The 25,720-nt window shown below is 51.8% G+C and overlaps 1 protein-coding gene across 5 annotated transcripts in view; it reads left to right on the top strand.

Annotated features, from left to right (window-relative positions):
- FSTL4 (follistatin like 4) overlaps positions 1-25,720 on the top strand; it is a 607,080-nt gene that overhangs the window by 519,519 nt on the left and 61,841 nt on the right. For all 5 annotated transcript variants that reach the window (XM_037801899.1, XM_037801903.1, XM_037801900.1 and 2 more), the window contains 2 exons: positions 9,078-9,244; positions 23,707-23,827. In XM_037801899.1, the coding sequence (XP_037657827.1) occupies positions 9,078-9,244; positions 23,707-23,827 (288 nt within the window). The remainder of the gene's footprint in view (positions 1-9,077; positions 9,245-23,706; positions 23,828-25,720) is intronic.

Here is a 25,720-nt window from a genome sequence, read left to right as displayed (position 1 = left end):
GATTAGAAATCATCTTCAAGTCTTATTCACTTAAAAGACCAAAAAATGTTTCTAATCTATATTTCAGACCAAATGCATCAGAAAGGTTTAGAGGTATGTTAGTCAAGACGGAAGGCAGTACCCCAAGGCCACGTGCGGGTCTGTGACTCTCCCCTCCCGACTTATCATTCCTGACCCCTGCCTTTCCCTAGCCCCCTCATCCAAGTTCTTTCCCAAACGCGTCACTTCCAATCATCTCCCCACTTCCACAGTTGCTGCCTCTCTCTCCCCTAAAAACTGCCTCAGCCTCCAAAATACTCTCCCACATCCTGTCTTCTCCCCCAACAATCCATTTCTCACACAACAGCCAGAGTGATCTTTTTAACGTACAAACCAGATTACATCCCTCCTTGGTTTAAAATCTTTCCAATCACTGCCCATAGCCTTAAATTAAAACCATAATTCCTTAACTGTGGCTCTGCTGCCCCACGCGGCCACTCCCTGCCTCTCCAACCACATCTGGGCCACACGCCCCTGCCTTGTTCTCTTTGCTTCGGCCACACTGGCCTCCTTCTGTGCCCACAGCACTCTGAGTGCCGTCCTGCCCCAGGGCCTTTGCATAGCTGTTTCCTCTGTCTATGGTGCTCTCTCCCTTCCTCCCCCATGGTGGTTTGGAGCTATATGTACCCCAGAAAAGCAGGTTCTTAATCCATTCCTGTGGATGTGAACCTGTTGTAAGTAGGGCCTTTTGATGAAGTTCAGGTGTGGCCCACTTCAATCAAGATGGGTCTTAATCCTATTACTGGAGTCCTTTTTAAGAGGAATGAAATTCAGACAGAGAAGAGAGAAAGTCACAGGAAGCAAGAAGCTAAAATTCAGTGGAAACTCAGAGAAGGGGGAGGCTAGGAGAGGCTGCCATGTGCCTGGCCATGTGACAAGTTAAGGATCGCCAGCAGCCAGCCGCAGAGCACCAATCTTTGGGGAAGAAGCATCACCTTGATGGCATCTTGATTTGGACTTTCTCCTGGCCTCAAAACAGTGAACCAGTGAATTCCCATTGTTTAACCTGACCCATTGCACAGTTTTGTTTGAGCAGCCAAGAAAACTAAAACACTTCCCATTCTTGGCCTGGCTGGTTTTTTCCATCTTTCAGATACCTGCTTCAATGTCTCCTCCCCAGAGAGGCTGTCCCTGACTTCTACCATTTCCCACTACCCAAATCTTAATAAACCTCCCCTTCTATTCTCTCTTGGCATGTGTTCCTTTCATCATGGTAGTTATACTGTGTAATTTATATGCACACACTCTCTCAGCTCCCTCCTGAGACCCCACTCCTTTAGGCAGGGACTTTGGACCCTGTCTAATAATGAAAGTAGTAGAAAAGGCTGTGAGGGAATCGAGAGAGCAAACTGCACAGAAGGTATTCAGCATGTTGGAGCGGAAGAGGGATAGCCTCGTGTCAGGGAATCTCAGAGAATTCCTGAGCCAGATGGTTTGGCCTCTCAGAGGTCCCTTTGACATCTCTCATTACAGTTTCTTCAGCAGGAATAGAACGTGTGTTTAACCTGTAAGTCTTCCCGTCTGAGGGAATGTATTAGGTAATTAACACCAGCTATGTAAAAATCCCCACATCTCAATAGTGTAAGACAGTTCAGGCTGATTTCTTGCCCTCATCAGGCCTGAGGGGGTGGGCAGCTCTGAGGGCAGTGCTCCTCCACGGTGGCGGGGGGCATGTCCCGTCCCCTCACAGATGCATGGCACAGGTCTCCATCGGAGGGGAGAAGAGATGGATGATGCCGGGGTTGTGTGACCAGCCGTGTTCACATCCCATTGGTCAGACCCAGTCATGTGGCCCCAGCCAGGCTCTAAGGGAGGCTGATAGTCTTAATGAGTGCTTGGGGGAGGAATACGAACCAGTATTTGGGGACACACAGCATGGTACCTGCTGTTGGTTAGGTAAAACCTTCTGCTCGTCTCCATTGATAGCTTGTGCAGGATCATCTGGATCCAACCTTAGAGATATTTATGAACTTTTATAAATTCTGAGTAGGGTATAATTGCATGAGATAATACTGCATTCTTTTTTTCCTCAAGTCACCAAGGTAGTAGGCAGTAAAGACACTCTCCTTTTGAAAATATCATCAACTTTGAGAGTAGACTCAGGATCTAGACTTGGACCCAGCAAGTGAGACACATCCACTGGCCACCCTGACCAGGCTGCTCCAGGCACAAGGAAAAGTAGGACAGGGAGGGAGTGCTGGCACCCTGCACCGCGACAGCCACACACCCTGCTGACCGGAGGCCCTGGGCTTTCCACCGCAGCACTGACCCTTGCTCCTTCCATAGGTTGTCCTCTGCTACCTACCATGCCTGCGGCACCCCGGGGCACCCTGGAATAGGAGGGCTGCAGCCCCTGGGCACTGAGCTCAGGTCTAACCCCCCACTCCTTTGACCACAGTGGTCACATGTGAGGTTCAGTTTCCCCAAAGCCAAAAAGGTTCATTAGACAGGGGAGGCAAAACAGAGCCCCAGAGGAATGCCCAGGTAACCCCACCCTGCAGAGGCCCCTCCTGCAAACAAGGAGAACTCCACACCAGACAGTGCTCCTTGAGAGCAGGACATGGGTCTGCCTTCTGCACCCACCCCACAGTGCCCAGCACTGGGCATACTGGGAGGGTGCTACCGGGAAAGAGGAATCAGGTGCTGCAGGAGTCAAGGGTCTTAACCCAGAGTCTGTGGACAGGCTTTCAGTCCCGCCTCCCCACCCTGCCCCCCATTTACTGCTCATCTTCCCAGCTAAGCTGTGGGCTCCAAGTTAGCAAGCCCAGGGTCTTTTATGCTTACCAGGTTACTCCCCCTGTGTCCTGGCACATGGTAGGTGTTCAATAAACAATTGTGGCAAGAGCACCACCCTAGACAGTCACTTGCTCAGAATGACTTCTGTGTGCCAGGCATTGTGTTAGGTGCTGGGGGTACAACAGGTAGGGTCTCTGTCCTCATGCCATTCACCAAGGTGTTTGTTCACACCAGAGAGCAGAACTTGATAACTAGACTATAAAAATTGTTGAAGTAACACCAAGCAACATAAGTCAATTGAAAAAGTAAATTACCCACAGATCTGTGGGCAATTACCTAGCAAGTTTATTGCCATTCTGAAAATGAAGCAAGCAAGCAAGAATATGACAATGTCAGAATATGAATCGGATTATGCATAAAGAAACAGGAAGTTTGGAAAGGGTGCAATTTCCTTCTTGTGTGACTCTGACTAGTCCAGAGCCACCTTTGCAGGCTCAGTGCCACCCAGACGAATATGAGACAATATGTTCGGGGCCTCCATCCCGCAAAGTTTCAGCAGATGTTGGAAAGGAGCGGGAGTGGCAGCCTCTGGTGGTCAGGGAGAGCGAGGCAGTGAGGCAGCAATCCCTGCTCATCCCACGCCACCACGGCGATTCCCAAGCAGCTCTGTCGTGTAGGTCCAGCTGCAGGCCTGGGTCCAGGAGGTGCCGACGTGTTGCTCATGCCCTACACCATGCTCTGCCTTTGTTTCTCCCCACTCACCAATGCCACAGCATGACCCCAGCCCTGGGGACCATTATTTTTCGCACGAGTAGCCACACCTCCATCACCGGCAACCTGGTCAGCCAAGGGTTTTGTGCCAGGTAAAGCACATGAATTTACAAGGAGAGCAGTGGGAGAAGAGGCTGCACCTACAGAGCTAGGTCTACACTTTCTCTCCAAATTGCCCTACTTCCCCACCAGGCTCCAAGCCTGGGTTTGCCCCTCGAGGCTCAATCAAAAACAGTGATGTATGGGCAGGTTGGTTGAACTTTTGACAGGGTCTTTTCACCAAGAGCATCATTTGAAAAATGGCAAATGTCCAGGTAGAAATGTGTTCCATTAACGCATTTCTGACGTAAGTAAACTAACACCAACTTGACCAGACTTTGAGAAATTTCATTCCTGTTGCTTGGAAGCATCAGAATCCTGCTCGAGAGGGTGCTGATGGGTTTGTGAGTGTCTCATCGAGTTCAATTCAGTGTGAGAAATAGCGCCTGAGATTAGGGAAAGCTGTACTAGGAATTAAAACCCAATTCTCCAGTGACTGAAATTGTAGGGCCTCCTGCTTTCAGGAAGGATCTTTAGTGGCCTGCTTATGGTAGGCCCATTGATTCCCTCAGGCCTTCCCTTCTCGCCAATCTCCAAGGGCCCAGAGGAACAAGGGAGCAGAGAGGAAGGTGAAGGGTAGGTGGTGTCTGGCAAACCAAGAACATGCTACTGCTCTGTATTCAAGGGCCTAGAGAGAGTGGTAGGCATTGCCCAGGAGACCCCCACTGCATGCCAGACACCATGGTGAGCACCACAATGCCAAATGTCCCTGGCACACAGTCTTGTTAGCACACCGGCAGTCACCTCTCTCCAGGACCATTTTATGCCAACCAACCCACACTGCCTGGCAAGTGTGGCCATGTAATCTGTGCCTCCTCATCCCTGGGGAAGGCCAGGGGAAGCCCATAGATGTCCAAAGGCCTGACCCACAGGGAGATGGGTGCCCCAAGGTGGGAGTCCCCCCAACTCCCTTGCCGCTCTTGAATTCTCTACTCACCAAGCACTCTCCAGTGCCAGTCATTGTAGCACAGGGCATTCATCTATCTGTGGGCACAGAACCTCTACCCAACTGTGCCGGCCAGCTCCCCGGTGGGCTTCACACACACATATACCACCACCACCACCACCACCAAGCTCTCTCTTTCCAGGGAGACCAGCCTCTTTGCATACACATGTTCTCTTCCCAGACCCAAGTTTAGAATCCTACCAAGCCCTTTCTCACCACCCCCTTATCACACTCTGAGCACTAGGAAGATCTTGTTGCTTGATCTCCCAGAGACATTCAGAACCTTCCCAGGTAGGGGTTAATGGGACCACAGATAGTCAGTCATCTTTGGAGCATCAGAGCCACAGTCAGGAGCTGGAGTACACCTTGCTGGCCCTTCCTCCGGCTGTGGGGAAGCAGGTAACATTCAGAGTATGCCTCTTGGAAGGCTGCAACACCCAGCAGCCCTCCGCAGGGTGACACTCGTCTCCCCACCAGAGCAGAGACCAGGTCTGGGACTATCTGAGTCCCCTCCAAGGCACTGGGTAGAGTGTGGCAGAGTGCGGTTCAGCCCACGGTAGGCGTCCACTGCACACATGTGGAGGGCTGACCCCACTAACACCAGGCTGCCTGCCCCCCCCATCCCCATCACAGCATGCGGCTCGGAGAACTAGGGGCCCCTCAGCTGGGCTACTCCACCACCCCACCCTGTGAAAGTGTCCCCCTCAGGCCCCCAGAAAAGGCGCAGGTGCTAGGGGAGGCCGCGATGACTTAGAGGATTCGGTTCTGGTGGTTCCCATTGCCTTCCCAGTGTGACTCCAGCCGTCTTCCTCTGAGGGTCTGGCACAATGTCCAAGCTTCCAGGTGGGGGCACGGAGGGGACGGAGCACATCACCCGCAGAGCCAGGCCTGGAGGCGATGCCTGGGCCACGGCCCAGTCCTGCCCCATCACTGGAGCCCCAGCCCCTGATGCTGTCTCATTTTTCACTCTCCAGGGAAACCACCCTGAGATATCACTTAGCCCTTGTCTTCCCACTTAGCCGGAAACAGGGCCTGCCTGGGGAAGGCTTCTCGAACAGTAAATAACTCAGAGCAAGTGTGGAAGGGGAGGCTTCGGTAGCCATAAAGCTCTTCTGGGTTTTAAAAGGAGCTGGGGAATATTGACACGAATTAAATCCAATAAAACATCCATTTAATTAAACTTTAAATGATCCAAATATTTGCTGTTTGGTTAATATTTGTGTAGCTGACAGGAGCAGAATTATGATGGTTCTGTCCGCATTTGTGCATTCTAATTTAGCGTGAGTTTTTCCTCGGCAAAGTGCACATCTTCATACATACAAATGACGGAGGTGTGTTCGGGGTGGAAGCAGCACCCAGCTATCACAGCCATGGGGCTTCCAACACCCCACCTGGGCTCTGTGTTGTCTTTGTTTTCGGTGTTTGAGGTTTTGTGGGTTTTGGTTTTTTTTAGCCCCATGTTGTAGGCACTTCCAGTCCTTTTTTTCTAAAACTGCTTGATAAAAATGACTTTGGGGCCATGTTATGTGAGGGGGATCCCACATTTCACATAGGTCCCAAATGAGGGCCCTGATTCTAGCCTGGTATTTAGGGCCCGAGACCCCAGCCTCCTGGACTGCCTTGTTTCCCCATCCCCCACCCACACTCCCCCTTTCCATCTACAGAGACCCCCACCCACCACCCCATCTTTTAGGGCAATGGTTCTCAAGCCTCAGGATACCACAGAAGCCCCTGGGATACTTGCCAGAATTCAGATGCCAACTCCCACAATCAGAGTTTGTATCAGTCCCTGGGATGGAAGGGCAGGTGTCTGTGCTTTAGTCAGACAGCCCTGGAGATGTGATACAGGTGGCTGGGGCACCACACCTTCAGAACTGGAGCTCTCGGGCCAGGGGAAGCTCTGCCTCCTCCGGGGGCCCTGCCCTGACTACCTACTTGGCCCTTTCCTTATAGTCTGTCTGGAACTCAGATGTGCAAAGAACTTGTAGGTTCTTCAGGTAACCAACCTGGCTTCTGCACGAGCCCCACCCACACGCTATCGGGAGAAAAATGCAACTAGGTGTGGCATCCACTGTAAATCTTGGTCCTAGCTGATAATGTTAGCAGTCCATCTAAGGAAAACGCTCGGTGTCTCCAATTTCTCCCCCTCGTCCACAGCTCCTCTCCACGCTGACATTTGCACGTGGAGGGAAGCTGTACAGCCGTCCTGGTTTCCACGGTGAAGACCTCTGCCCTCTCCACACCACTGGCGGCTGAGGTCAGAGGCTGAGCTGTGCTCTCAGCCGGCTCCCCCACATCTCCACCCCCCAGCCCCCACCGGCACTACACACCCCTCAGGGTGCTGCTACAATTCCCTTCAGACCCTGGCCTGGCAGTCCAATCTGTAGTCCTCAGGCACAGAGGCGCGGGATACTCCTGCCCCAGCCAGAGGGCAGCCAGGGGCCTCCTGACCCCTCCCTGCACTCGGGAGCCGAGGGGGGCTTTGGCAGGTAAGCGGGTCCTGCCTCTCCACCTGGCACAGGTGGTCACCCCAGCAGGATGGGAAGCGGGCTGAGGGAGGGGAAGGGAGCAGCCTCCGTCTAGAGCACCCGCCCTTTGTTCCCCTCACCCACAGACTTCAAGTCTCAGTATTCATCCTTTCTTGCTGTCTCCCTCCTTGTTTCCACAATCCCTGGGGCCAGCTAGGGGCATGCCAAACCATCCTTTCTACTCCCTCAGGGCATGGAGCCTCGTAGCACATCCCATGAGGAAGGGGTGCCTCTTCTATACTTCTGAGTCCCAAGGGCCAGTGGGAGCTAAACAAGTTTGCAAATCCACTCTCATTCTCTCTCCCCTCCCCCCTCCCTCCTTCCTTCTCTTCCCAAAGCCTGGGTCTTGCCACAGAGGGTTAGCACCTTCTCTCTCCTGCCCTGAGCAATAAGCTTCATGACTCAGAGGTGGGAGGGCAGCAAGCAGAACGTGATTTAAGAGGGAATGTGAAATGCATCACTTTAATGTTTGTAAAACATCATGCCGGTCGCATCCGCATCAGTCACGCAGTGTTTATCTTTCCCCAGGCGGGCTCCTTCACCGTGGGTCACATTTTTCCTGTGTGATTGCCCCCCCTCCCCCACTGGCCAGTCGGTTCCTTTCCTCCTTTATTTCAGTTTTGTTCATTTTTCATTCATCCGACAAGCCCTGATTTAGCACCTAATGTATGTCTTGTTCATCTTTTAGGGCCCAGGGCTGGGCCAGTAAATGTTGGCTAAGGAGAGAGGGCTTGGCTACTCAGGATCTGACCTTCCTGCTCCTGCTGTCACTTCGTTTGGTTTGGCTTTGCTGTGCATCGCACCTGCGGCTGATTCTCCCCCCTTCCCCACCCCTCCACTCGGGCACAAGGGCGAGCACACGTGCTGCCTGTGGTGGTGCTGCCACCCGGTCATAGCTGAGTGTCTTCCTGAGTTGCAGAGCTCAGCTCCCAACTCTGTGCTTTGCTCCAGAGTTTTTTCATTTTTTTTTGTTTTTTTGGAGGGGGGCACACCTGTCAGGTGCCCCTGGGTCCCAGTAGAGTAGAGAGAGGGAGTGGGTCTCCCAGCATTCCTGTTGGCAACCCCCGAATAGATACAGACCCTCTCATCCCACCCCCACCCCACCCCCAGAGCAAGCCTGCCTCCTTCAGCTCTGGTTGTGGCCCCAGCCCCTGGGTGGGCAGATTTGGGGGTAGAGCAGGGGGAAAGTGGTCCCAGCAGCGGGCTGGTGACTCTCCCTCTAGGCCTTGTCCTATTTTGGCATGTGGGCAGCCTGAGATTAATTTTTCATAAGTCCTGAGAATTTCAAAAATCCTGTGGTTGCAGGGCAAAAATTTTAGACCCTCCCCATTTGCCTGAAGAATGATGAATCTTAATGCCAGTTATCAAGTGTGAAATGGCAAGGGTTAGTAATTAGGACAGCCTGAAGTACACTGCGAGAAATTAAAGGCTACCATGCATGGCCACAGAAGAGAAATCCAAATCCAAGTTCAGAGGCTCCTCAGAGGAAACAAACCTTCAAAGGTCAGCTAGTTCATTCCCCAGACTTTAGACAGTGCAGCCTTTCAATTGCCCCCAGGTGGAGGAGAAGCTGTCTGCTCACCCCGCAGACCTTAACAGCCTTTAGCAAGGCCCAGACTGCACGGGGCTGGGGAGCTCCCTGCTCGGCCGCACACCTGGCTCTGGCGCCACGTGCTCAGCCCGACTACAAATCCATCGCCCAGGTGGTTCCCCTTTACACTAGAGCCGTGGTTCCTGGTCTGTTTGCGGTCACAGAGCCCTTTGAGCGTTTGTAATAAGTCGTGGCTCCTCTCCTAGGGAAAGCATCTATCTGTCCACTCAGCATGTCGTGAGCAACTGCAGGGAGCCTGGAAGCCCACCTGGGCCCCTGCTCTGGAGTAAACCCCTGAGGCCGATTGCCCTCTCCTGTGGAGACTCCAGCTCCTGCGCCTGAGCTCCCTTCTCCTTTTCCTCTGCAGAGGTGGTTCAGCTCAGCCTCTCCCCCGAGGAGAGGGTCAGTGTGACCACAGTGACCGTGGGGCTGAGCACGGTGCTCACCTGTGCTGTCCGCGGAGACCTGAAGCCACCTATCGTCTGGAAGCGCAACGGGCTCACCCTGAACTTCCTGGAATTGGAAGACATCAATGTAAGTCACTCGGAATTTATGCCAAGCTCCACTGTACCTCCTGGGAAAGTAAACTGTGCAAGACGCTGCATGGTCGGGCCAGGGTGTTTTATTTTAACATCCCATGTTGGGTGCCTTTCAGGCCTGTTGCCAGCCTAGAGGTACCAGAAAAACCAAGTCCCACCATGCACAGAGGACGGGCTGAGTGAGGGGTGTAAGAAGTCATGCCCGGGACAAGGGAAAGGCATATTGACTAAGGGAGGGGAGGCAGTCAGGGTGGGTTGTGTTAACCGCCACGAGGGGCTGTGTTAGCCGAGGCAGGGAGGTGGGTTGTGGCAAGGAGTGGTCTGTGTGAGAGAGGCTCAACTCTGGGCCAACAGAGGCACAGCCAGGCAGGGAGCAGGAGCCTCTGCTGCAGGGGAGAGCATGCCTGGCTGGGGGCCCAGGGGGTGACTCTGGGCCCTAAAGCTGGGGAGGGCTTGGACAGCTGAATGTGGTAGGAAGATGTAGTCCCTGTGGAGGGCAAAGGTGAGCGAAGGTCCTGAGACTGTCACTGACCTGGGGTGGCTGGAGGGTAGGCGCCGGTTGAGGACTTGGAAGGGATCCAGATCAGGCCTGACAACACCTGCCTTGGGGGCCTTGTTTGCTGGGCAAGGGGGTGGGTTTGCTGAGCTGGGTGGTACTGTGTGAATAAGAGAGCAGCTGGGCTCACACAGCCTGACATGCCAAGCAGGCACTTCTGTACAGCCTGGGTTTAGGCCCCAGCATCTCCCCACACTGACTTTGTGATTTTGAGTAGTTTCTTAACCAGCTGATCCTCGATGAATTAATCTATATGAAAACCAACGTTAGCAGTACCTCCCTTCTACTGGGATGTGAATTTTAAGTGGAATTATTCAAGTCTGTTTATTGGCCCAGTTTGGCACAAGGGGTGATGTGGCTTCCCAGAAGTTCATGGGAGAAGACATGATGTCATTCATGTGCAGAGCTGCCAGGACAGCTGTCAGATCTCAGGCTACAGTAGCAGGATCACAGGTTTCAAGTAGAAGAAAGGGGACAGCTCTGGGCTCCTTGGCTCAGCACAGGCCAGCTGGTCTGCAATGGGATGCTTGGCCCAGAGAATGAAGACCTGTAGGATGAGTGGTCAGTTCCTGATAACATTGCTAAGGCAGTGAGGTAAGGGCTGGGGCAGAAGGAGCTAGCCAGGGCTGTGTGACCCAATGGGTTAGACCAGCACAAAGGGCCAAGGGGCACCCCTAAAGGAGACCAATGTGAGCTTCTTAGATGGAACACCATTCCAGTCATCAGACCTGCCCTGCAATCAACTGAGCCATCACGGGAGGCAGTGAGCTCCCCATCCCCAGAGGTGTGTAAGCAAGGCAGGGACTGTGGCCAGCAATGCTGTGAGGTGGCTACTAGCCCCAAGAGAGCAACTGAACCCCGTGATCTTGAAGGTCGCTCCAACTCTGAGACTGTTTTGTGGGGAGAGACACTTTGCTGAAATTCTGCAGGAACCCCTGTAGTTGGGACTCTGCTACTGGCTCCATCTGGAGATCATGAGGGAAGCAGATAGAAGTTTCTACCATAGACAGAACTGGCTAAGGAGGGCCTTTACCAGCACTTGTCACACTGATTGGGTTGTTTCCTTGTGATTTCCCCACCATGGTAAACATAGCCTGTATCCTGCATATCTCCAAATGTCAGTGCCAGCACAACCTCAGTGGGTGCTTGATGGAAGATGCTGGGTGGGCAGAGGCCTTCCTTGTCCTGTGAGCCTGAGATGGATGAGGCTTGTCTGAACAAGGGAGGGCAGTGCCCTGCCTGTAAAGAGTAGGGTGTGTGTGTGTGTGTGTGTTGGGGTGATGGGTTTATGTGCACAAAAGCCTTCAACACAAGTTACTGATGTGTCAGCTTTTCAATGTGTTTGGCCAGTCGTGACTGATTCAGAACTAGGGCAGGCCGCTGGGTCTGTCTGAACATCCATGTGCATTACTTGGTGCCCTACTTAAAGACATCAGAAATGAAAGCAGAAGCAGAATTCCTCTTAATGTACTTACCATCAGTTAATTAAATTACTTTGAGTGTTTTTCCCCCTCCCTTGAACATGCCTCTAGCACCAACTCAATTGCATTTCTACTTTTCACAATGAGGTTAGCAATTTGGGTAATTGTGGGTGCAACAGGAGATTAATGGCCCCTCATTATCTCCCAGGAAACAATTTAGCAACCCCCAAACAGGGCCCTGCACTTCTCAGAAACCCCCACGTGAGGGTACAGGTCAGCACCAATCCCAGAGGGGTCCTCACCTGATGCCTAAAATTACACACACACGCGCTGCTAGAGAAGATCGCAGGCTCTGGGTTCAAAGTGAACCAGGTTAAAGTCTCAGCTCTGCTACTTCCTAGTTAAGTGACCTTGAAAAGGTTACCTCACCTCTCTGAGCCTCAGTTTCCTCATCTGTGAAATGGAGATAAATAATTTACCTGCCTCATGGGGTTATAGCAAGAATTAAATGAGAAGATGCTCATAAAGTTCTCAGTAGGTAGCAGTCCATAAATGCTAGCTATGATTAAACTTATTACTGTTATCACTCTCATTATCATTATTCTTATTACTACTGCTGCTAAACAACATTCTCAACACCTTGTAGTCTGAGGTCCTCACAAGCCACCAGCAGCCGCCCAATGAGGCTCCCCCGACAGGCAGAGACCCCCTGGGGTAATCTGCCTGCCGTTGGGGATTCATGCAGGGAGAGAGGCTCAGACCGGCCACCTCCAGCAAATCCAGAGCAGCCTCGGGCTGTTTGTCTTCCCTGAGCCCGTGGGGAAGTGGGGATAATAATGCTGACTGTGTGTGTGCCGTGCCTGGCATGCAGTAGGTGTTCATAAATGGCAGCCCCACTCTGGGGACAATGAGAGGACCAGCCTAGAAGGAAATCAAGACTGGAGAAGGTTAGGGCCGACCAGGTCATCAGGAGTCACGGGGCGTTTTTGAAGCAAGAATGGTTAGGGGAGAACAGCTCAAGAGGGCAGTACTGATAGGGCAAAAGTTTGGGGGCAATCTGCACCCCCAAGTCTGTAAATCTAGGGCATCTCAGCACTCACTCCCACCCCGCTGATAACCGAACCTGACAGAGCAGTCAGAGATGAAATACGGTCACCCATATCGTAATAGCAGCTGGCACTGAAACACGGCTGCAAACCGGGGAAGCAGATCAGCCTACAAAACCAACGGTGGGGAGACCAGAGCACAGCTGGAGGCATGGGCCTCCCTTCTTTGTCATGGGTATGAGACATCTTGATTGGCAACAAATATTAATCACTCACTACTCTCTTAGTGAGAAGCTTTCATGGGGCAACAAAATATTAATTTGTCTTGTCTTATCTGTTAAGAATTCTGTTAATGAATTCAGTCGCAGAGCTATTACAGAATGCCTTCCTAATGACACATGTAATTAAACTTTTCTGACTTGCAAACATCAAGGATGCCTTAAGCCTCAGAATAAAAATTTGATCAGAAAGTAAATGTACCCCTTCTCGCCTGAAACCAAGTGAGAAGGAGGCACTCTGATTCCACAGCGAGCAAATGTCACTGTCGGAGGCATTTATGATCACCCAGTTGTGTGCATGCCCGACCAGGTGGCGGACACAGGAATTCATCCTTTGGAATAATTTACTAAGTGCCAGTGTGTTGCAAGCCCTACTACGGAGCATAGAGCAGACACCCTTCCCAGCATTGAGGAAGGGGCGCTGAGAGAGCCACAAATGCAGAATCACAGCATGATGCGGCAGGCTCAGTTTTAGCAGGAGGCAAGTCTGAGGGCCCAAGGAAGGAGCAGTTCTGGCTGGGGCTTCAGGGGACAGGAGTGCCTGGTGAGCAGCAGAGTGACAAGGTTGAAGGGACTGGTGGGGGCCAAAACGTAAAGGGTGTTGAAGCCAACAGAGGGACTTGCCATTCTCCTGTGGGCAGCGGGGAACCATAGACTGTTGATCGAGTTGGGACGTGGTGAAAGGAGTGTCCTGCAGAAATCCTGAGCCCCTTCCAGCCTAAGATTTGGAATGCATCAAGGGGGACCAGGGATCCCCAAGTAAAGTGGGACACAGAAAAGAGGGGAGCCCTGCTATGCTCTCAGGGTCTTCCTCTTCTCTGACTTCCTATGGGCTCATTTGGAGCTGAGCAGTCCTCCAGGCTGCCCAGGACTTCTGCCCGAAGCTCCCTCCATGTGACCAGGCTGAGTTCCTGGCACCTTCTTAAGGCTGTTGGGGAAATTCAGCGTGGACCTGGTGTACCCCCTGAGGGAAGCCCAGGCTGCCCCATCCCAGGAGGCTTCTGCACCACCCAGCCTGGCTTGCACAAGAGGTGTAAGCCTCAGCCACGCCAAGGGAAACAAAGCCACCACTGAGCTAGAGGCCAGCATGGTGGACTAATTGTGCAAAGCCCCCAGTGACAGACACTCCCAGCAGAGGCAGCAGTCCTGGCAATTAGCTGCAGCCCCTCGTGGCAGTGGGTCTCTGGATTAGGATGCCTCCTGTTTGTTTGAGAAATCAATAACCTCTGTTCACGCACATATTCTCCAGAGCTAAGGGAGTGTGGCCTGAAATTTGCTTACTTCCAACTGTCGGTTCCTTTACTGAAGAAGCTATAGGTCTGGGTGTGCTCAGACCCGGCCCCATGGCCTCCCCCTTACCCACTCCCCCAAGGTCCACGGCCCACTGCTGCCACCCCAGGAGCTGGGGGTGGCCCCCAGATCACCCTGAGCTCAGCCTGTCCCGGTCTTGGGTGAAGCTGGAGCTGGAAGCTGCTGTCCAGGTGCCTGTGCCTGTGCTCTGACGAGGAGGAGCTGACACCCTCTCAGCCCCGCAGCCAGAAGCCCCCACCGGCCCTTCCTGCTGCGGTCCTCATGGACCCCGTAAATGTCCACGGCTGAGGAGGTGAGCTTCCTCTCCACCCACCCGGTCGGACTGCCGTGGCCTGCGGGCCCCACCCTGTGCAAACAGCCCAGCGCCCCGTGGAGAAAGAGCAGGAGTCTCCACACCCAAGGGCCATCATCGGAACCAGAGGAGGGCAGATTATCCTCAGGGAGAACTCTCCAACACCAGGGCTCTCTTAGGAGGCAGTGAGATGCCCATCACTGCAGGCATCCAAGCAGAAGGCCCAGGTTCACCTCTGAGGACTCTCCTGACCATGAGGCCATTCACGCCTGTGATAAGGAGGCACTTTGGAGGCAAGGTTCCCTGCCCCTTGTTTTTCCACCTGGACCATGGGGCTGGACCACCTCTTGACCTTCCCCTGGAACTCCCCCTGCTGCCCCTATCTCCTGGGGGCTTAGATCTAAGCTGGGTCCATCTCAAAAGCAGAGCCACACGTTCCTCTCCTCCCCTGGCCTCTATACCAGTTCTGTTGGGGGGAGGGTAGAGGGGGTGCTGCCTCACTTTCTGCAGAAACTGAGCTTGCAAACCCTTTCCAGACTGCAGTCCTCCAGTTCTCTGACCACCCAGCAGACACTTAGGGTAAAGTGAAGTGACCTTCCCCAAACATGAAGGATCCTGAGTATTCTCTCCACCTGTGCAAGTCACCTGCCCTTTCTTTCATAACCATCTTCCTCAATGTTCCTTATGGCACTGAGGGGCAGGGGACCCGGTGGGAGGGGAGCATAAGCAGGGACAGGATCTCCCAAAGGCCAGAAAATGGCTGCCGGCTGACCCCTTGCTAATGTAATCGCCATTGCTTTTATCACTAATGCTAAACAGCAGCCTGTGCTAAATCAGGTCCCATGAAACTGACACAACAGCGTGAGGCCAGGGGAGTTAAGAACTCGGAGGGCCCAGGAACTTGCCCCCGCCCACAGTCAGCTTGCACACCCCAGCCAGGGCTCTCCAGGTTCTTCTTTGCTCTGGGGACACAATGCCCAGCACTGGTAGCCCCTTTCCATGACCGACCCAGGTGCACAGCATTGCCAAGGCCTCCCTCTGGGGCCCTGTGGGCCTGGCCCCTGCTCCGGCAGTGACCGCACAGCTCGGGCCCCAGAGTGGAGGGGCCGCTCTGGAGGCGGTGCCGAGTTCACGCCCCAGAATTTGTCATTAGCCACTGACCCCTGCCCCCGGCAAGGAAGGGGAGCAGAGTTCCCTGAGGCCAGCACATGGAATTGTTTGGCCAGCATATTCTCAGAAAGAGGAATCTTTTTTCTATTGTATTCTTCATTTTTTTTAAAGGCCTACAGCTTGGAAGAGTTACTCTTTTTTGTTTTTTTGTTCTTTGTTTTTGGTTTTGTTTTTTTTGTTTTTTCCCCACCAAATCTTGCTATTTGGGGCTTTCAGATGTCAGCGGGCTGAGTACAGTGATAAAAGCAGAAAAACAAAACCCATTAGAAGAAAGTATCTGTGGCAGTGTTTGAAGGATATGTTAAAAGGTTTGCTTTTTTCCCATGCCTAAATGGTGTAAAACCAGGAACAAATAATTCCAATGAAGCATATGGTCTCAGCCAGCTCTTCTATGGAAGTGAGTTATTAAAAAGACCAAAAAAAAAAAGATTTAGGAGCTCATGACTCATTTAATTTTTATTGTCTTTATATGAACCAGTCATGAATCCATTGTAAAAAGATGAGAGGCGTTTGATTAGCATGGAGAGCTGTTTCCAACACGAAAGACAGTGGCTATAGGTTCTGTATTAAAATTATCTCATTAAACGCTTAGGTACATTTTGTTTTAAAATCTTGGAAAACACTGTACTTGAAGCACTCAAAGGCTTTGGCCAATTCTGTCAAGCTTCTGTAGAAACCCCTGGTTGCATCTGAACATCTAGTTCTTTTGAGCTTTGAATGAATTCAAACAGTTGGGAGTGGCGGCAAGAAACGGAGACCAGGGCCATGGTATACGAGCTTGTGGAACTTGTGGGGTGACTCTGCCCCCCAGCTTCCTCCTGTGGCCTTTGCTTTCTCAGTGGCCTCCTCAGGGTCACCTCTCTCCCCACTGAGTGCTGGCTTCACGGCTCGGTTTGTGCTCATGGCCATTCCTGGCCTCATCTTAAGGGTCTGGGGCCTGAATTCAGAGCCCAGGGCCTCCCTGCAGAGCCTCTTCCTCCCGAGCCTTGCTGCCTCCCTGCAGATGCCAGCTGAAAGGGGGCCAGTCAGTGCCTTGGCCAGCAGAGGTTGGCGCCCACCCCCTCCCTGAGCAGGGAGAGGGAAGCTGCCAGGGGGCCCTGCAGTCCCTGGGCCATTCCTGGTACCTCCCCCAGCCCCATGCAAGGGACAAAAACACCCTCCCTGTTCTTTCACAGTTCACATTTAGCCCGTTTCCAGGCTTTATCTGCTTCAGGCAACACTGCAGTAAACATCCTCATACACACCTCTTTGCACATTTGTGAGTTGTTAGGAGTAAAATGGCCACATCAGAGGTGGGCATGTTTTCAGTTTTGATGGATATTGCCATATCTCATGTTGAAGAGGTTACACCGGTTTATACCCTCTCAAACAGTGTTTTAAAACCATGTCAGGAGAAAATTCCTGATTGCAAGCCTCCTTGGTCCCTGAAATTAGCCTGGAAGAAATTTAATCAAATCCTCCCTGGAGTATTTCAAGGACAGCCAAATGCCAGTCGGCTGCCTTGCCTGTGAGTGTTGTCCAGGTGAGAGCCAGGAGCTGGTACCCTCGGCGAGGCCCCCCAGAGGAGGGTTCCAGGTTTCACCAAAGATACAAGCGGCCGGTTGGAGACGGTCTGGACGTTCAGTTAACTTGTTGCAGTGCAGGCTGGCACTTGAGTCCTTCCTGCCCCAACTGGACAGCCAGGCTGATCAGCCAAGGATCAAAAGCCCCCATTCATATAACTAGAATAAGCAAGTTCATAGAGTCAGAAACTAGAACATAGCCTACCAGAGGCCGGTGGGGGGGGGCGGAGATGGGATAGGGAAGGGGGAATTAATGCTTAAACTGTACAAAGTTTCTATTTTGAGATAATGGTAAAGTTTTGGTAATGAATGGTGGTGATGGTAGCACAAAATTGTGAATGTAATTAACAGCACTGAATTGTATATTTGAATGTGGCTAAAAGAGGAAATTTTAAGTTGTATATATGTTACTAGAATAAAAATTTTGGAAAAAAAAAGGGCTGTGCAATACAGTGAACCCTAATATCAACTAAGAAGCATAGTTAACAGTTCAGTTATAAAAATGATTATCAATTGTAACAAATGTACCACACTAATGCAGGGTGTTAATAATAGGGGAGTATATGGGAACTCTGCTTTATGCATGATTGCTCTGCAAACCTACAACTTCTATAACAACAACAACAATAATAATGATGATGATGATGCCCCATGAATGGGTTCAGGCCCACATCTCACCAGAGGCCCATACCACGTGATACGGCCATTGGGAGGGATCTGCCAGGCACCGAGTTTCTGCATTCCCACCACTGGGCCAGAACCTTCCTATTTGAGTTTTAGAACCAACTAGGAAGTTAAGAGGGAGTAGAACACCCAAGACCACCCTCACTTCTGACACCAGTGGCAAGTTCGGGGGTTCCCCAAACCGCCTTCAGATTTGATAATTCGTTGGAAGACCTCATAGAACTCACACTCATAAATCACATTGTTAGACTGTCCAGTGGCCATAGCGCCCCCCACCTCCCCACCCCTCATTCCCCACCCTCCTGCCAGCAAACAGACATTCCTATCAGGCTTGATTTCCAAGGGCCTAGAGGCAAAGTAGCCAAGCACAAAGGCCAGCCCTCTCGGGGTAAGTTATTTCTTCACTACACAGGTCCCTCAGGGCTCTCCTAGAGGCAGCAGCTGGGCTGAAGGGCCTCATTCATTTAGTGCATCTTAACTGAGCACCAATTATGCACCAGGCACTATGCCATGCATTGGGAACAACACAGTGACTCAAGGGGAGAGGCGGTGCCTCCCCTGTAGTGCTCACAGTCCCAGGGGGAGAAGGACCACACAGACCAGCAGACACCCAACTTGGCCAGAGGCCACACACTCCCTGAAGCCCTGGACAAACCAGGAGCCTCCACACAGCGCCTACTCTCGTGCCTCTGACTGCCTCTCCAGGGCCTGAGCCTGGGAATGGGCAGGAGGACAGACCCATTCTGGGGTCTCAGTCAGCTCCTTGGGCATGGGCTCAATTGTAGAGACTTCTTTTTATAAGAGGACACTGAGCAAGGGGACTTGCTTGGCAGGTCCTTGCAGGGGGTCTGGCAAGCCTGTCCTCTGAGGAGCTGGAAGGAAGTGACCTGCACAGGAAGCCCAGTGTCAGTCAGCGTGGGCAGCTATAGAGAGCCAGTGAGTTGGCATCTGTATGTGTGTGTGTTTGCATGTGCATGTCCACATTTGCTGCAGGTGTCTGTGTGAATGTGTGTGTGTACTCGCCAAGGCAAGGCTATTCATCTTTGCTTGGGTCTGGATAATAGACACATCTCATCCTGTGAGTGCAGACATCTCTAGGACTGGGCAGCGCTGAAACACTGCACATAGCTCAGTGTCTGGGGCCATTGCGTTCAGGTGTTCCTGCAGGTGGATGGGGTTCGCGACAGCTGCAATCAGGTGACTGGAGGGAGAGCCCTCGTCCCTTTGTCCTGAGGAGCGCTCTCCCTGAGAGAGCCGGGATGCTCCTCAGAAGAGCAGGGTTGCTAAAGCTCTGGATAAACGTTTCCAAGCTGAATTTTTAACTTGTAACATGGATAATGTCATTAACCTAAACTCTAAAATCACTGCAGAGTCCTTCTGCTTGACATTTAGGCCCAAAATGTTCAGCATTGAGGGCTCATTTTCATGTTACTTATACCTGACTCACATGTATCCCTAGGATAGCATCCCCCATCTCGCCTCCGCTTCGATATTGTTTAATACTTAAGTTTCGTTTAATTACTTTCTTTATTAAAGGCAGGTACTTAGAAAATAGCTATTTAAAAGGCAAAAACCATTTCTTTAAGTAAAATTGTCTCTTTCCCAGAAATGAATGTGCATCAATACACAGAATGGTCTAATCTGGCATCTGTTTATTTCTGGAGGGAACCTTGACTTTGCTCATATATTTGTAGGCATCAGAAGAAAGAAAAAAAAAGCTATCCATAAAAAGACAATTACAGAGATGCAATCAAGCACTGACAGCAGTATTCAGATGCATCTCTGAGAACATTCTGGAAAGGAAGGATTGCTGGTTTGGTTTTACGTAGCTTCTTATAAATCAATTTTTAAAGTAGTTTTCTCACATCCAATGAGGTAAATTTGATTTCTGTAGCCAGTATTCATGTTCCAGAAAACAATATGCACTTTGTTCTATAATTATATGATGCCTATTGTTTTAGCCCAGAGACATTATTTTATTTATCATGGAGTCAGGTTCTCCCCGGAGCCTAAGTCACAAGCTGGTAACGAGTTAGGTGCTTAAAGAAGAGCCAGAACACATCCTGCAGCCCCTCGTGTCCTTGCCGAGCTGACCCCCATCCCTCAGCACCTGAGTGACTACCCAAGAGTTGTGCCTCTGCTCCTGGGGGAACAGAGAGCTGTACTTGGCGAATAAGAAAAGACAGACAGAGGTTAAATGACTCTGTGCAGGGCACATCAAAAGTCATCAGTTCCGTCAGGAATTCCATGCTTGGGCTCCTCCTCCTCTGCCAGCTGCTCTGGCTCTGGCCTTGTCCCGGGTCGGTTCCAGTGTGCCCAGGCCTGAGGAAGGCAAGAGAGCCAGAGTCCCGCAGCAGGAGGGGACAGGGAGGGGACGCAGGGAGAAACGTGAGGCCAGTTCTCTGTCTGTCCATCAGCCCTCTCTCTCTTTATAAACCTGTGGGCCCAGGCAACATTCTGGTAGATGGAAGGCAGTAGGCAGGAACCCCAGTTGGTTACAAACCCAAAGAACCAGAACCGGAACACAATCCCTGAAGAAAGCCCAGCTCAGTACCTTGTACAGTCCATTCCACAAATACTTACTGAGGACCTTCTAGGTGCTAGGTGCTGGAGACACAGCGGTGAACACGGCATGCCCCCATGGAGCTCCCAGTCTAATAGGGAAGACAGGTGGCAAACAAGGTAAATTTAAAAAACAGTCTGCTACATGGCTGTAAGTGCCAGGGAATGAAACCAAGCAGAGAAGGGAGGGGTGTCTTGGGGATGGGGTTATCTGTAGGGTAGTTGGGTAACGTTAGAGCAGACTTGAAAGGGGAGAGTCAGCCAGTCAGACAGGTTTTGGGGAGGAAAGGCAGCAAGTAGAAAGTTCCTGAGGCTGTAGAATGCATGACAGGCTAGAGCACCAGCCGAGGGCCAGAGTGCTGGGGTGGAGAAGCCAGGGGAGGGTGGAAGGAGGTGGGGTCAGAGAGGGATGGCAGGGAGCATCCTCAGGTCATCTGCTGACCCTCATGGGCCCATGTAATGGCTGGGGCTGTGAAAAGCATTCTCCACGAAGAGCGGCACCATCTGACTTATGCTTTAAAGAGACCATTCTTTCTGTTCTATGGATGGCAGAGGGCAAAGGTCAAGGTTCCTGCCGTCACCCGGACCAGAAGAGGGTGGCTGGGCCGGGGCAGTCACAGTGCAGGTGGCAAGAAGAGGTCGGGCTCTGAATATATTTTGAGGGAGAGCTCGACTTGCTCACCTCAGAGGGATTTGGTTTCGGGTTTTCTTTTATGGGTTTTGGTTTTCTGGGATTGTTTTGAGGAGTAAACAAGGTGATGTGTGTAAAGTTTCCTGGCACATAGTAAGCACCTGAAAACTGGGCACTGGTGGTGTTACTGGGGCATCACAGAAAGTTGTGCAGTTGATCTTGGGAACTTGGGTCCAGGGCCAGCCCCGGGAGCACAGGGGCCCTTCCCAGCCTGAGGAGAAGCCACCCCAGTGTGGTCCTGGCCCCAGGGATTGGCTTCAAGGGCCTCCCACAAGGAGGTAGGGCTGTGGATGTGAAAGCTCAGGAAGGCAATTTGCAGGGAAAATGCCAGTGGGTCCCATCACCAACTCCCTGCAGCAGCTCTGGTTTTGTCTTTGGGATGGAGTCTGCTCTAGGGCCAACCGAGGAGTTCTCAAGCCCCCCCACCCCTCCCTCAGGTGGGTGCTGCACCCAGCTTCCCAGCACTCTGTCAAGATGCCATTCCACCACTCAGATCCCAGGCAAAATATATTTTCCTCGAGACTTAGGATTTGACACAGGAAACAGCTTGGAAATAAGAAGAAATATGTCAGTCCTAGAACTAATTAACCATTAACTTTTCATCAGCAACTCAGGTATGAGCCCTTTATGCCTCTGTTAGCACACAGGACAAATCAGCTCTCTGGAGTTTTATTTTTATTATTGAGGCTTCCACAGAGTGGCAGGAATGGGGCCTTCTAAGCAGAGCAACGTTTCAGAAAAGCTCACAAGGTTCCAGCAGCCCTCCCCAATATTTGATTCCATTGGGAGCTCTGTTGGGTGTCTTTTTCCCGAATCTAAAAGCAGACTGCAGGCATGCACTATCTGTCCTCCCACCTCCGCCCTACCCCAACCTTGCTCTGGGCAGGAGTCCCCTCATTGGGCTAATTAGCCACAAAGCATCTTCAAAGGTATTCTCAGTAGTTGTGGACAGGTCCCCTGGAGTGTGAAAAAGGGGGTCCTTGTTTCAGGGGCAAGAAGGAGCATGAATGCTAACAAGGGGCCAGGAAGTTGTCCTGAACTGGAACAACCCTTGTGCCACGCTGGCGGGCAGCCTCCCCTCCCCACCTGCTTCCAGATTGCTTCTTGGAAAAAGACAGCCCAGAAAGAGCAGAGGGAATGGCAGGGAAGCATGGCTTGGAGTTGGCTCCGGGGGGTCAAGAGGAGTTTTGCATCATCTCTTCATAATAGCAAGAGAAATCACACACACACACACACACACACACGGCATATATTATGGCAGGGAAGCATGGCTTGGAGTTGGCTCCGGGGGGTCAAGAGGAGTTTTGCATCATCTCTTCATAATAGCAAGAGAAATCACACACACACACACACACACACACACACACACACACACACACACACACACACACGGCATATATTATGGCAGGGAAGCATGGCTTGGAGTTGGCTCCAGGGGGTCAAGAGGAGTTTTGCATCATCTCTTCATAATAGCAAGAGAAATCACACACACACATACACACACACACACACACACACACACACACACACACACACCAGGCATATCATGCTCCGCACATTACAAAGTACATTCACGTGCATTCTCTTGCTAGAGCTCCCCAACACCCCCATGAGGCAGGCAGGGCACATGTATTGTCCACGACTTAAGGGTGGAAATCAGGGCACAAAGGGAATAGGTGACATTGGACAGTGAGAGAGCACAAGCTAAGCCCTGGGTGTCCTGAGTCCCAGCCGCAGGGCTTCCCCAGCCCTCCGTGAAGGCGGCACCACACAGCCGTGTTTCTCAACTGTGAGCAAGAGCCTTCTCTGTCCTGTCAGCTCCAAGCACCATTTCCTCGGAGAAGTCTGGTAGCTAAGGCCAACCCTGATGAGGATCTCCATGGAACACCATGTAATTGCAATCCCCAGCGTGCCTGCAGCTGACTGGTGCTGCAGGGGCCAGCATTGCACGTGGTCTGTCAGAGGGAACTCGGCTGACAGGAAGGCCCTGGGGAAGTGCTTCATGCCAAGGGCTCATCAGGGGACTCTGACGCAGCCAAACAGCCCTGGCTGCCCCTTCTCTCCCTTACATGCTTGATCCCACATTGTGCGGCTGCAGAGACCACAGCAACAAGCCTTGCTGGGCCATTTCTCACAGAACTCCTCCTTCCTGGCTCTGTTTTATGCCCCTGTCTTTGTTTTTTATTTGCCCTATCTTCCCTACAGTTTTATTTCCTGTCTCTTGGATTACTCAGATCCCTGCAAGCCACCTGAAATCATTTTGGAATCAAGGTGGGATCTAAGCCATGGGTCAGCAAACTATGGCCCATGAGCCAAATCCAGCTCACTGCCTTTTTTTTTAAATACAATTTCACTGGGACACAGCCTCACCCCTTCATGTATGTGTGGTCTGCAATGGCAGAGTCTGAGTAGTTGACAGAAACCAAGTGGTCCACAAAGCCAAAATATTTACTGCCTGACACTTTAAGAAAAAGGTTATTGACTCCTGATCTAAACCCTGGCTCTCTAGAAACAGAGCTTTTCACTAGGTATACAAGACCCCCATGAAATAAGCATCCACCAAGATGAACAGGAGGGGGTCATGGTCCAAGTTAGTGGACACTGAGAGCAGGTATGCAAGCAGTGCTTCATGGAGGAGGTGCCATGTGAACAAAGCCTTAAGTGGATATACAGGATCTTGGCAAGGAAAGTGGAGGGGAGACAGTGTTCCAACTGAGGAGGCCAGCACTGCCCTGCAGGCGGCTCTGGCAGGGAGCAAGGGGGCAGGCAGACAGGCAATCTCATGCCCCGCAGGATTTCTGCAGTGCTGGCCGACAGGACACAGGCTCTCCTCCCCTGCCTGCTCAGTAAAGAGGCCAACCTCACTGTTCTTTGCCCCATGCAGGACTTTGGAGAGGATGACTCCCTGTACATCACCAAGGTGACCACCATCCACATGGGCAATTACACCTGCCACGCCTCCGGCCATGAGGAACTCTTCCAGACCCACGTCCTGCAGGTGAATGGTTAGTAAATGGCTCCATGCACGTTGTCCCCTCAAATGGCCCCTAAGTGCTGCTCAGAGCAACCCTTGCCCACCCCTCCTCTATTGTGTGTTCTTAAAGAAAAATGTCACCCCCAAATAATCCATCTCTCTCATATGTAAAGGGGAACAGTGGGCAGAAGGCCAGGTCCCTCAAGTGATTTTTTTTGTCTGGCTTCACCCAAAGCCACCTCTGATGAAACAAATTCAAGTGTTGTTGGGGGTGAGCCATTTAGGCAAGTCATGCTCAGCAGCCAAGCCTCCGGCCGACCACTCTAGAGTGTGGTGTGTGCCCTGAGAAGTGGCATGGCCTTGGCAAGCTGCCACGGGAAACAGTGAAAACCACCACTTCTCCACCAGGCAGTGTGGCACTGTATCACAGGCTCAGATCAGGGCATTTTTCCCTTTTCTCCCCAAGAAGCTTAATGAGCCTCATCTTAGGCTCAACTAGGACAGAAACTGCTCTGAAGCAGGCTTCAGAGGTTTCTTTGATTCTCACAGACCCCTGTGTTGCCATGACACCTAGAAACCTGGAGGAATTAATCCCCTCCAGATTACAACATCAAGAATCATAACAGCCAGCATTTTTCAAACACTTAATTTGGCCAGTCCCTGCACTAAGTGTCTCTCCCGGTCAATATATCTTAACCCATTTTATAGACGAGTTTCCAGGTACAGACACTTGCCTGAGGTCCTTCAACTGGTAAGTGGCCTAGTGGGGCTCCCTCCCAGGTGTCCCTCTGGGCCCAGGGCCGTGCTCTGGCCTGTGTGTCACCTGCTCCACCTGGCCACCCCAGCTGTCAAAACCAGCTAAACAGAGTCTCCCCACGGTTCCACCGCAGATCAGTCCCCCACTCAAATTAGACCAGTGCAACCAAACTCAGCGGGGCCTCACCAGCCACAGAGCAGGCCTGAGCAGAATGTTCATGCATCAGGGAGTAGCATGCTGGCCCCAACTCAGCCCAAGATTCTGTGTGCTCATGGGTGTCCAGGGCTTCTGCTGGGAAGAGGAGGCGAGCAGGATGCCAAGAATGAGTACATCACATGTTCAACATAGCTCACCTCTGGGATTCAGGGTAACCGGCTATTTAAGGATAACTGCGTGTGCTCAGCCTGCCTCTGCATTTCCCCCATAGGATGTTTTGGGGTTTTTTATATTCATACATGCCTAAGCCATGTTTTATTATTTCCCTTTAGTATTTCCTTTGAGCTGGGATTTGCCTTAAGCTTTTAGGGTTTCACTGGGGTGCTTGTTGGCTCGAATCCAGTCATATGAGGAAATTTGGATTTCACCAGAAATAACCCAAGGGTTCCTAGTTACAACACCCCTGGGCTGGGATTCAGAGGCCAGTCTTAACAGGCAGAAGGTGCACAAGTCCATGGCCCAGGAGGGCCCTTCTGCCACATGTTCCCACCCCAGATCTCCAAGACCCCCAGAGCCTGAAAAACCAGGGCCATACTGGAAAACACAGGGGAGAGGCAGGGTAGTCATCACATGGTCTCCTCGGAATCCCTCCAGGGAATGGGCTCATGGTGTGGACGGAGCACTGAATCCCGGAGCCTGGCCACAAACATCATGAGGTGTTTCTGGGCTCGAAGTAAGCGACAGGCTCCTCTCCAGTGGGAAGCAGACCGTGCAGCTGACATTGGAGAGTTCTGTTCCTCCACCCCACCCCCCCGCAACCAACAGCCAGCACCCCCAATGTCCCACATCCACCCCCATTAGCCCAGAGATTGTGTAGCCTCCGCTGAAGAAGCTGCTCTTGGCCCTTCAGAATCTAAACAAAGAACGAGAATCTTCCTGCTGCTATTCAGAGACAAGCCACTTGAGATCCATTTCCTAATTGCTAAGAGATTTAAGACGTCTCTTCCAGCC

This window comes from Choloepus didactylus, chromosome 13, assembly GCF_015220235.1.
Source record: "Choloepus didactylus isolate mChoDid1 chromosome 13, mChoDid1.pri, whole genome shotgun sequence".
Classification (NCBI taxonomy): domain Eukaryota; kingdom Metazoa; phylum Chordata; class Mammalia; order Pilosa; family Megalonychidae; genus Choloepus; species Choloepus didactylus.
The sequence above is the reverse complement of the archived record's forward strand: the minus strand, read 5'-3'. Positions and strand labels throughout refer to the sequence as shown.